The sequence below is a fragment of the Galeopterus variegatus genome, unplaced genomic scaffold (assembly GCF_000696425.1).
Source record: "Galeopterus variegatus unplaced genomic scaffold, G_variegatus-3.0.2 Scaffold1187, whole genome shotgun sequence".
In the NCBI taxonomy this organism is placed as follows: Eukaryota; Metazoa; Chordata; class Mammalia; order Dermoptera; family Cynocephalidae; genus Galeopterus; species Galeopterus variegatus.
This window is the reverse complement of record NW_007727298.1, coordinates 412,251-424,794: the sequence shown is the minus strand read 5'-3', so window position 1 is coordinate 424,794 and position 12,544 is coordinate 412,251. Positions and strand designations below refer to the sequence as shown.

General features: G+C 33.9%; 1 protein-coding gene across 1 annotated transcript in view; it reads left to right on the top strand.

Moving 5' to 3' along the window:
- Positions 1-10,018, top strand: part of LOC103592631 (phosphatidylinositol phosphatase PTPRQ-like) — a 20,095-nt gene extending 10,077 nt beyond the window's left edge. Inside the window, exons 5-7 of the mRNA XM_008575439.1 lie at positions 183-331; positions 3,876-4,011; positions 9,830-10,018. Of these exons, the coding sequence (XP_008573661.1) occupies positions 183-331; positions 3,876-4,011; positions 9,830-10,018 (474 nt within the window). The remainder of the gene's footprint in view (positions 1-182; positions 332-3,875; positions 4,012-9,829) is intronic.
- Positions 10,019-12,544: the final 2,526 nt, after the last annotated feature.

Genomic DNA, 12,544 nt, shown 5'->3' with positions numbered 1-12,544 from the left:
CTCACTGGCTGAGCAAGGCGCGGGAGCAACACCGAGGGTTGCGATCCGTTGCCGGACACGGAAAAAGACAAAAGACAAAAAAAAAAAAGATCACCTTCAAAAACTGGGGTATCAATTGTCTTCAACCTTCATAGTGGTACTTAAATAATTTTTATCATTTTTTAATCTGTCACTTTGTCTAGCATGGGGATTGCATGACTGTTCATCAGTGTAACTTTACTGCTTGGCCTGAGCATGGGGTTCCTGAAAACAGTGCCCCTCTAATTCACTTTGTAAAGTTGGTTCGAGCAAGCAGAGCGCATGATACCACACCTATGATTGTTCACTGCAGGTAAGAAAGAGATATGTTTAGAACCTTTTATTAAATTTTAGAAATGATCTTTAAGCCCATTGGCCTTTTATTATCAAGACACCATTGATTATTTTCTTGAAGAATGTTAATGTAGATTTACTCCAGCCTACAGTTCTCAGATATTTTGCTGGTTATGTTAAATCAAGATATAGCTTTATAAAAGTTTAAAAAAATAAACTTTTTTTTTAAAAAAAAAGAAATGAGGGCCGGCCGGTAGCGCACTCGGTAGAGTGCGGCGCTTGGGAGGGCGGCGGCACTCCCGCCGAGGGTTCGGATCCCATATAGAGACCGGTCCGCTCACTGGTTGAGTGCGGTGCGGGCGCGACACTGAGGGTTGCAATCCCGTTACCGGTCACGAAAAAAGACAAAAAGGAAAAAATTAAAAAAAGAAATGAAATGAATGATGAACCTGTGTAAAAGCAAGAGAAAATATATATACTAGTATAGAAATTTTCCCAAGTTATTGACTGGCTTATGCCTCTCAAAGGCTTTAAAAGTATTTAAAATATTTAAAAGTTATACCCCATCACTGATGTGTGTACGTGTGTTTGTGTAGGATTTTATTAATAAACATCTGATCCTTCATCATTTCAGTTCCTAATAGTCTAGTATCATAACTTAAACATTTTTTGTAAAAGAGAATTTTTAGATTTCTGAATTACAAAGAAAAAATCAGAGAAAATTAACTTTAATGTAAAGATTTAATTAAGTAACCAACCCAAGTACAGTTTCAGATTTTTACAAAACTTTAGCTACTCAAATGTCTTTGAACATGGTTAACAGGATGTAACTATAAATTGAGATTTTTCCCCCTTATTATTTTCATTGTTATTTAATATTCTGAGAAACAAAACTCAAGACTGTTTAACATTTAGAATTTTTCTAGACACATCGGCATGATATATGTTTTCTAACATGATATATCTAAATTAAATCAATCTCAACTTGAGTCTCTTTCACAATTGGAGTTTGGAGATTAGAGTGAAAGTGGATGATAATACAATGTAGTAAAATTCTGCTTACATGAGATACCTAGGATGGATAAATTCATAGAGACAGAAAGTAGAATTGTAGTTACCAAGGAAGGAGGAAATGGAGAGTTATTATTTAGAGTGAAAGTGGATGATAATACAATGTAGTAAAATTCTGCTTACATGAGATACCTAGGATGGGTAAATTCATAGAGACAGAAAGTAGAATTGTAGTTACCAGGGAAGGAGGAAATGGAGAGTTATTATTTTTGGGTACAGAGCTTCTGTTTGGGATGATAAAGTTCAGAAAGTGATAACAAAACTGGTGATGTTTGCACAACATTGAGAATGTGCTTAATGCCACTGAATTGTACACTAATGGTAAATTTTGTGCTATTTTTCTTTTACCACAATAAAAAGATTATTTTTTAATTAACAAGATATTTTAATATTATTTTCTAACAGGAGTATACTATAATTAATGTGGTTAAATATGTAAGAAAAGATAAATTTACCCAATTTTTAAACTTTTATTTAGAGAAAAAACAGCATCAAATTTAAATGATTGTACATTTTTCATGAATATTCTTTATTTTTAAATTATAAGAGTAATACATATATGCTTGCTCATTATAAAATATCAGAACAATGTTTATATTTATAAGGCATATAGAACCAAAAAGACAAGCCTCATTCTTACCCTCCCAATTCCATATCTTTCTGTACACATAAAATTTTAACAGCATATTACATATATATATAAATAGTATAACAGTTTGCTCCTAAAGTCAGTGATTGATTTTACACTGCCATCAGTGATGATTAAAACTTTTAATAGACAGTAACTGCTTTTAGCTTCTCTGTATCTTGCATATATATTGCCACTGGCACTAAAAGCCATTAAAAAAGAAAAGCATTTTGTCATTTTTAAGCCTTAAAGAGTAGAGAGTCTCCTTCTTTGTGATTTAAATAAATAAAATAGATAAAAGTATGCTCATATTTAATGGTCATTTTTAAATATCATTTTTAAACTGTCTGCTAAGTATCTCCAAATCCAAGCTGTCACCTCAACTTCAGACTTCTACATTTAGCTTTCAGTTCAACATGACAACCTGAATGACAAAAAATTCTAAAAATTTGATGTGTCCAAAACAGAACACTTGATTCAGTCTCCAAGCTGAGATTGTCCCTATCTTGGTAAACAGCAATTCTCTTCTGCTTTGGTCAGAAACCTTGGAGTCATCCTTGACTCTCCTCTTCCTTTCACTTTTCACATTCAATCTACCAGCAAATCTCCTATCCCTGGCCACCTCTTACCTCTCCATTGTACTGTCCCCTCTCTGGTTTCCTTGCTCTTCTATAGAACATGCTGCCACTTAGATCTGTTCTCATTCTGCAACCTCAGCCTCTTAATGATCCTCTCCCAGAAACCCACATGGTGTGCTCCCTAACCTGATGCAAGTTTTTTTTTCAAATACTACATTATCAGAGAAGCTTTCTCTGATGACCCTATTCAACCCTATCACTCCCTATCTCCTTAACCTAGTTTATCTTTCTTTACAGCACTTGTCACCACCGAGCACATTCTTTGCCTGTTTGTTTGTATACCACTGTCCTCTAGAATATAAGCTCCATTCGTGCAGGGACTTTGTATTGTTCACTGCTATACCCCGGATTCCTGGAGTGTCTAGTACCCAAAATATATTGAATGATTTAATGACTCATTACTCTGTTAAGGCATATACATGTTACCATAATTGGTTTTATGTTGCTAATGCTCACAATTTTTTAGGTTGAATCATAGAAAATTGCCAATATTCAGTTGTCTCTTACCTATAAAAATGGCAGTTTCATGTTGCTCAAAGTAATATTCATAGATGACCTTCCAAAAAGTTTTTCTCAAATTCACTTCTTATGTTAAACAATATTAATTAGGGATCTTGTCTTTCTAATGGGAATTTCCGAATCCATCTTGTGAGGTTTATCAGTCAACAGTTTCTCTGGAGCACATGCCCATCCTTGGGTTTTAAACTGATTTCTTAAAAGGAAATAGTTTGTCAATTTTACTATATACAGGAGGTAAAAACGTTCTACACAAAAAAAGCAAAAGGGACACTTGGGAAGCTTCTAGTATTATGCACAGGAAATGTGATAGGGGCTAAATATTAGACATTTTTAATATTCAACATTTCTATTGGTAACTGAAAATATGGTTAATACAAAGTTTCTGGTGTTAAGAATTTTCAATGATTTTTAAAAATCTTCTTTATACTTCTCCAATACTCTCTAAAATATCATAAAAGAAAAGGGTAAGTTCAGCAAGTTAAAAAAAGAGAAAAACTCAAATATTTCATAGAGCACTAATGATAATCATCTTGCCCTAACAGTCTTGGTAACAATAAAAATCTAAAGAAACTCCAAAGAAAATCTACATCCAAATAAGAAAAGAAATTGTTTAGAATTTATTGCTATCATAGCTCATTATCCTCATCACCATCAAAATAAACAAAACGTTGCTGAATATTTTTCACATAATTTCACTCTTTCTATAGTGCTGGAGTTGGAAGAACTGGAGTTTTTATTGCTCTGGATCACTTAACACAACATATAAATGACCATGATTTTGTGGATATATATGGACTGGTGGCTGAACTGAGAAGTGAAAGAATGTGCATGGTGCAGAACCTGGTAAGATATCTAAACCTGTGCTCACTTGGGAGCAGCTGTAGAATTTTTACAACAGAGAATCCTAGTGGCAGCAATCTGGTTAGACATGGGCTTGAAGCTGTATTTACATTGCAGACACTCTCTTTTCCCTGCATCATAAAACTCTTGGGGAGGTCTTGGGGAGGGCAACTGATGGAGATTATGAAAGAACTAAAGACCCAAAGACAATGTGCCACAGTCCCCCTTCAAGTCTGTTACTGACTGCTCATCCTAACTTGTTTATATTGATAGGTGTGTAGAAGATACTCCATAAAATTGATTTTTCTTCATCATTTAGCAACTTTGGGGAGCTTACAATATAAATTCAAATCCATTTCTTTTGTAGATATGCTAGAAATTATCAACTGAGAAAACAATTTAAAATATTGACTGTAATGAGGTTCTGTGGATCTCACTTGTCCATATTTATCCCTATTGACTATTAGTATTAATAATGATTATTGCATCATGTTATCAACTAACACTGGGATTTTTTTGTTTGTTGTTTTGGTTTGGAGGCAAAAATATTTATAAAATATTTTTCTTCATTCAAAAAATCACACGGTATAGTGGTAATGGGACTAAAAACCCTCTATTTCCTATTTCCCTCTCTCCCCTCCCCCCATCAACATCATATCTGTTCATTTGTCTTAACAAGTTCAAGGAATTGTTGTGATCATTGTGTCTTCTTCCCTCACCCTCCTATTTGTTTGTTTGTATATCTCCTGCTAAGGTGCCAGGCGGTGGCTTCGGGGTAGGAAATGGCTCTGGACGATTGTATGAAGAGTTACAACGAGTCATTCCTAGAAAAGATGCAATTAGGAAAAAATAAAGCATGTTGAGTATGGAACTGTTAAGAACAACGCTTTTATTTTAAAGGGTACCCATGTCTCATCCTGTCGAAAAACACCCAGCTGGATAACTAATACAAGGATAAAAGTTAAGTTCTTCGCGTGATCCACGTATTAAAATGGTCCCTTAAGGCGATTCCAACCCTTAATTGAACACACACCTGTGGGACAAAAATGGAGATTTTTGGTGTAGCGCTGCTGCCCCCACCCTCATGAATTGTGACTCTTGAATGGACTCAGAGAAGTTCACTCTGCCAGTAGTTTTAAGGAGCAAGTGGATTGTAAAAAATAATGACGACTTTACTGTGGACACACTTAGAAGTGAATGTTTAAAAATTAGAAAACACAAATCAAAGTTGTTAAAAGTGTGAGAAAATGAGGTTCTTTGCTAAAATAAGTATGAGAAAAAATCAAACTGATTTTTTTTTTTTCCTTTTTTTTGTCTTTTTTCGTGTCCGGCAACGGACTGCAATTAGAAAACACAAATCAAAGTTGTTAAAAGTGTGAGAAAATGAGGTTCTTTGCTAAAATAAGTGTGAGAAAAAATCAAACTGATTTTTTTTTCCTTTTTTTTGTCTTTTTTCGTGTCTGGCAACGGACCGCAACCCTCAGTGCTGCGCCCGCCCCTCGCTCAGCCAGTGAGCGGGAACCGGTCTGTATGTGGGATCCGAACCCTCAGCGGGAGCGGCGCCGCGCTCCCAAGCGGCGCACTGTAGCAGTGCGCCACCGGGCTGGCCCCCAAACTGATTTTTAAACACAGAATTTCTTAGAACTTTTACAAGTATGCTAATGTGCATGGGCAGTTAAAAATGCAGAACCCTTGTAGGTGACATTTCCCAAACTTATATGATGGTGGAACAACCCATCAACTCTTTTTGACTTCAAACTTATGATACATGTCATGGAACATTAATGCTCTAGGAAGATGCTGCTCTAGACCAGAGACATCTAAATTTTGGGGGCTGCATATCCCTTTCAGGAAAAATGTTTGAGTATTCGACTCCAATACAGATATATTTATTTTTTAAATGTAGATTGTATAATTAGGTAAATTATGAAGCACAAACAAAATAAGAAATTGAAAAACATGAGATAAAGATCACATACGTAATATTTTCAAAACTGTGCTAATTGCTGTGGCTTTATATTATCACTAGATATTTTCAAAAGAGACAAGATACTTCTATTTTCATAGTGGTTTTAAATACATATTTTAAATTATTTATAATTTTAAAAAAGTGATCTACCTTTCTGTCAGATCTGATTACATTGTTTTATTTTTAATCTCATAATATGGCTGCAAGATTATTCTAGGAATAAGAAGAATGTCATCTCTGCCAATTTCTTGTCATTCTTTTGGGCTTGCATGAAGATTTATTTATTGAATAATAATATTTATTGGACATAAATATTATCTTCAATTCAAAGTCTCTTTGTAGGAATCTTTTTCAGCCATGTCAATTGTGTGATGATTAATGAGGTAAAACTAGGTAATGTAATCAATGGGTCCTGAAAATTATCCAGGGGTCTTATGAGGGCTCCAATATCAACCCAACTATTTACCATTATTAAAATTCAATTTTCTTCTTATTTTTAGTTAAAAATAAGGATAAATAGAAAGCTAACATTTTTCTCCCATGCCCCTAGGTGTACACATGTACACTAGGGATCAGTATTCTTGACAAAATTGATAGTCAGCTTTCTTGGCTAGGATAGAGGGTGGGACTGATTGTTTCCTTCTAGAGTCAATCTTCATATAATAAAAGTTGAAAAATAATTGCCATACTCTGCAGTCTTGTGGAATTGAACTTTATATAAATAGTGTGTTCTAGAATGCCTATTAATAATTTTACCCAATTTAGTACTCAATATATGTCATAAACAATATGCTTGTTTAACCAGCCAGAACAAAATATTGCAGGTTGGGTAGGGGAACGGAAAGACCAAGGTTTTTGAAGTCAGAGAACTCAGTTCAGAATCCAGCTCTGCTGATTGTTGGCTCTGTTACTTTATTTAATTAACTTCCCAGAGCTATTTCTCTTTTGTAAAATAGCCCTGTTACACTTTTCTAAGTTGTAAGTGTTAAATAAGAGAAGGTATCTAAAGCACCCAGCATAGTGCCCAGCATGCAATAAGTGTCCAGTAAGATTTTGCTGGTTTCCCTCCTTGCTGAAAATCAGGCCCTCCAAAGCTCTCTTTGTCTGTTTTAATTCCCAGAGTGATGTTCCTTACTGTCTTTTCCTTGTGATGAAAAATAGGAGAATAACCACACTGGCCTCAGTCCTTAACCAGCATTGCCTTGCACAAGAGTGGTTTCATATTTTCGTCTATTGCACTGGGCAGTGATTTCAGTTTCTACATATCAGCACATACTACAGCAGCCAAGGGCAGGGGTGAGGAGGTGGGAGACTCAATAATATACTGCCACTAAAAGGCACCAGAGTGGCATGACCTGTACCCAGGAGAGAGTTTTGATTTCCTTCACTCAAAAAACAGTTCATTGCAGCCCCAGAATATTTGAAAGTCCTTTCTGAGAGAATGCTCTGCACTGAGCCTCAAATAAGGGTTAATCTGGATTAATCCCTTTCCTGCTCTGGATTCTCCTGGAAATTTACTGGTGTGAACTCCTATGGTAGAAGAAAAAAGTAACTAACATATTTTGAGTGCCTAGTTTTTTGCCAGGCATTTTACACATATAAGTCCCTTAAATCTCCCAATACAGATTTTATGATCTCCCAGATGAAGAAATTGAACATCAAAAAAGTTTAGTTCTTAAGGTAATATGGCTATCTAGTGTAGAAACTGGGATTGAATTCTTTTCCCAGCAATACACTGCCTCCTTGGCCGTAACACATGGTGGTAGAGGGATTGTGGGACCTGTGGGACTGTCTCCTGGAGCTCAGCCTGCCCTGCTGGCAGAGTTCACTCCCATCATTCTTTCCAGTGGAGAAGATGAGATCAGGACAGTCAGAAGCTTCACATATCAAATGTAACTTGAAATTCAAAGGTGTTTTTTTAAGGGATTGTGGGACCTGTGGGACTGTCTCCTGGAGCTCAGCCTGCCCTGCTGGCAGAGTTCACACCCATCATTCTTTCCAGTGGAGAAGATGAGATCAGGACAGTCAGAAGCTTCACATATCAAATGTAACTTGAAATTCAAAGGTGTTTTTTTAAAAATACCAGAACAGATACATTTAAATGATATTTTGAAAATTGTAAATGTGTCAACATATTTCTGTCAATAATGTTATTCATTGTATGATGTATGTTTGAACACACTCTTTTGGAATTACCTTGAGAAGTAACTTACTAGCAACTTCAATAGAATTTTTATTAGTAACAACACTTCATTTCTTACCAAAATTGAAATTCTGTAACTTGATCATCTACCTCACTTACAAAACTTGACCCCTAATGACTTTCGGATGTTCTCCAGATTACATCTGCCCTTAAATGGTAAAGATTGGCAAGCTGTAAGAATTAAATGAGACTAAGTAAACAAATATTTATTATGCAACCACTATGTGTCAGACACTATTACAGGCAATGGGAATAAAGAAGTGAATATGGTAAAGTTCTGCACTCATAGAACTGTCATCCATCCCAGTACTGAGATGTTAGTGGAAACATTTTGTAATCCACAAACAAAAAGATATTCCTAATAATGACGAACAATTTTTGAAGATAATTTCAATGGAGAAGTTCCAAAAAGGTTTTGAGGTACCGTAACAATAGATATGAAGATAATCTCTTAAAATAATCTCTTTTGAGGGCGTTCTACTTAAATCAATTGTGAGTTGATATACATGTCAGACATTTGGTGATATTTCTTTAAAGTCAGGTATATTTCTTATGTACAAATAAGGGTGATTTAAAATATACATTTTTTTTAGCCTTCTTTTGGAAAAGTTCAAACTCAGAACTGTTAACAAGTTGTTTAATTGTATTGAATAAACGTAAGGAATCCAGATGCTACTGAATTTAATCCAAACGTTCAGATAAAATGTTACAAGTCCTTGTCCACCACCTGGATGTTTGCATATTTCAGTGGCCAACTGTCTTGTATTTAAAAATCAGGACCACATACTTGACATTAAGTAGCCACTGTCCAGGTGATTAGCAAAATTGTTAAACTTGTTTTAAATGTGCTGATGGTGTGTACATATGCCTACTCACAGATTTCAAAAGTAAATTTAGCCTCTGTATTCCAACAGCCATTCTAACAAGAAAGATTACTCAATTAGATCTAACAGGAAAAAGGAAGCTCATAAACAAATGTAAATAATATAATTTGTTACTTTTTACAATCACAGCAAGAAAATATATTAACATTTGCTGTTTAATGACAAGCATTAAAAAAAAAAAAAAACCAGAGGCTACAAGAAGCCACAGGAATTTAGAAAACCTTATGGTTGAAATGGTAGAAAATCATGGATATACTTTGGTAAATTCTTGTCTTTAACTTAGCTATTTATCATTTGTTGAATGAATACTGCTTTTCACTGTAACAGTATAACTGCCCTTTCCAGAAAAATCTCCACCCCACTCATTTGTTTCATTGTTATTTCTTTGGTGTCTAGGCACAGTATATCTTTTTACACCAGTGCATTCTGGATCTCTTATCAAATAAAGGAAGTAATCAGCCCATCTGTTTTGTTAACTACTCAGCACTTCAGAAGATGGACTCTTTGGATACCATGGAAGGTAAACAGAAACAATGTGTACCCAGTTTACTAGTTTACCACCTAAAGCAGGAGCATTAATTTCATAATATCCATGTTAAAAATGTTTTAGAAGCTGGGTTAGTACATGTATCAATTTTTCATTTCTCTTTAATCCAAGTTAGGTAATAGCCTTTCTATCTGCATTATGTTTTTGCCATGAAACATTTAAATCCCTTCAACTGTTAACTTCAATACTCTCTTGTGACATGTTACTTTATATTATAGGTGATGTTGAGCTTGAATGGGAAGAAACCACCATGTGAATATTCAGAACAAAGATTACAAGTGGACGATATTTTCAAATCCCAGGGGCCAAAATTACCCCCTCGGTCTTCAGAACTGAAATGTGCAATCTTAAAGAAATCTGCATGCTTCCCACGCTGTGCCTTACTAAGTGGATTGACCATTTTATGAACAGCTCTAGGAAATAGCTAATTCAGGATAGTTATTTGTTTTGTACAGAATGAATATTATACAATTAAAATGTTTAAGAAAAGACGTCCCATAGATTTTTAAAGTCTTCCATCTTTTTGGAATAAGCCAAATATGAAATTATTATTTTATTAGCATTAATGTTTCAACATGAATTTTCACTATGTCTTGGATTTAATTTTGAACATAATTTGTAAATGTTGATTCAGTAGTGTTATTTTGGCCTCCAGGGTGTTGACATTTCTTGTAGATAACTTCCAGGACTGTCATAATGATCTGTACTTCCACGTACAACCCTGTGTTTTGAATCCTCTGTTTTATGAGTGCTGAGATATCATCTCATGATCCTGAACAGCTGAACAGTAACCCCTTGACACTGCAGGGATTACTTAGCCTTTATACAACACACAGTAGCTCTTTGGGGACACTTAGAGCTATTTAAATTGCATTGTAGTCTTCAGTTAGAAAAAATGAAAAGAAAAATTAAAAGTGCAATTGCACATATGAAGTTATAGAGTACCATTCTAGCCTACATACATTTGTACACTTTCAGACACAAGTTGTACCACTGTATTACATATTCAAATACACAGTTAAATGTAGTAGAGTATTTGCCCATTAGCTATATGTTCAATCTAACTACAATTTTGAAAGGTTTCTTTGGCAGAAATGTATAAAAACAGTAATAAAAACATGCACTGTGTTGCAGTCTTGTAGACTAATGATGTGCTGCTGTGGTGCCAACAGAGACCTCTGAATAGATTATATTAAATGCTCTTTACTTTATTTCCCAAGGTTGATTACTGAGGAGTGTATTTGGTGGAAATGAAAGAAACAAACAAAATTTAACCAAATTGTAGCAAATTTGAGATTTTTTTATAGAAAATCTTTCAGCTTCCATTTTAATATATTATGACAACATACTAAATAACTTTAAAATTATATGAAATTATTTTGTTATAGATTTCAGTTGAGGGTCATAAAAATAAATAGTATTAATTATTCTATTTCTTCTACAATGAGAATTATATATTATGCTTATCTCTGCTGGAATATACAAATAGAAAATGTGATGGCCAATAAAATTGAATTTTAATGAATTGGGTTATTTTGCAGCATGATTTCAGGGGTCCCTATAAATATAAATCTAATTTTGTATCACATATTAAGATATAATTGAGAATTATATTAATTATATTATGTATAACATAGATCTTAATATAAAATAGTAATTTTAAATATAAGTATTATATAATGACATCATACAATCCATATAATATAATTAAGATATAAAATTTTCCTAAGGCATTCATATATAGTAATTTTAATATAAAATTTACCATCCAAGAAATTAAATCCTTTAGTCTCACAAGCAGTCCCTCAAAAAATGTGAAATTTGCTGTTTTTTCATGGCAAGGAAGTATAAATAAATACAACTCATTAGTGTTCCAACCAACAAGTTTACTCTATAGAAAGTTACAGAAAACAATAAAAAATGAGAACTCTAAAAGATTCAAGTTGGATTTACAAGTTCTTCAGTTTTCTTTATGTCAGTCAGTGAAAATGTATGGCAAGCCAGTATGGGTTTTTATATTCATGAAAGACAGCTAACAGCCTATGGAAAGTATTGGGGAGTATACTTTTTAATGTATTAAATGATAAAAAAATAAATAGTTCAATCTACAGGTCAGTCCATTTTCTATAATATCTGTAGAACAGAGTTTCAGGTTTGACCCTTATGTGTATGCATATGAGCATGCATAAAACAGAGTTTCAATATCAGGTCTCCTCTAAAACAATGATTATCAAACTTAATGTTTATACCGATCACCTGGGAATTGTGTTAAAATGCAGATTCTGCTTCAGAAAGAGTATAGTAGTCCTGAGAGTCATTTCTAGAAAGTACTCAAGTTATTATATTGCTGCCTGATCTCAGAATATACTCTGAATATTCTATAAATCTCTAAAAGACATTAGTCAGGATCAGAATAATTTTAGATTTTATTTGAAACATGTTTTAAAAAGATTTGGCTTTATTATCAGAAAAAAATGGTAACAGAACATTTGTTAAATGCCCACAGTTCACTAGCTATATCTAGAAACTGTAAATGAAATTATATTGAAACACACACATTATTGATGGCTAAATTTTCTCTTAATTTTATTGTGAAAGGGCCAATTTACAGCCAAGTTCTATATGTAGCTACTAAGTGCAAATTAAAATAATGAGGAACATCTGTAACATTTTTAGATCAGATTTGTCAAAATATATTGAAGCACATGTACAATAAATGAACAACATGTGTTTCATATGAACCAAATGAAACTGGAGCCTCTCAGAATGGTTTGCCAGAGACAAGAGCAGCTGTGGGTATCACCTCTACTTTCATCCTGCTTTAAAATGCATGATTTTCTTCTTCCAGTTTATAGGTGAAATGCATAATAAGTCTTTTGCAAAAAAAAAAAAAAAAAAAAAAAAACTCTGACCTCCTAATAAAGGAGATAGAT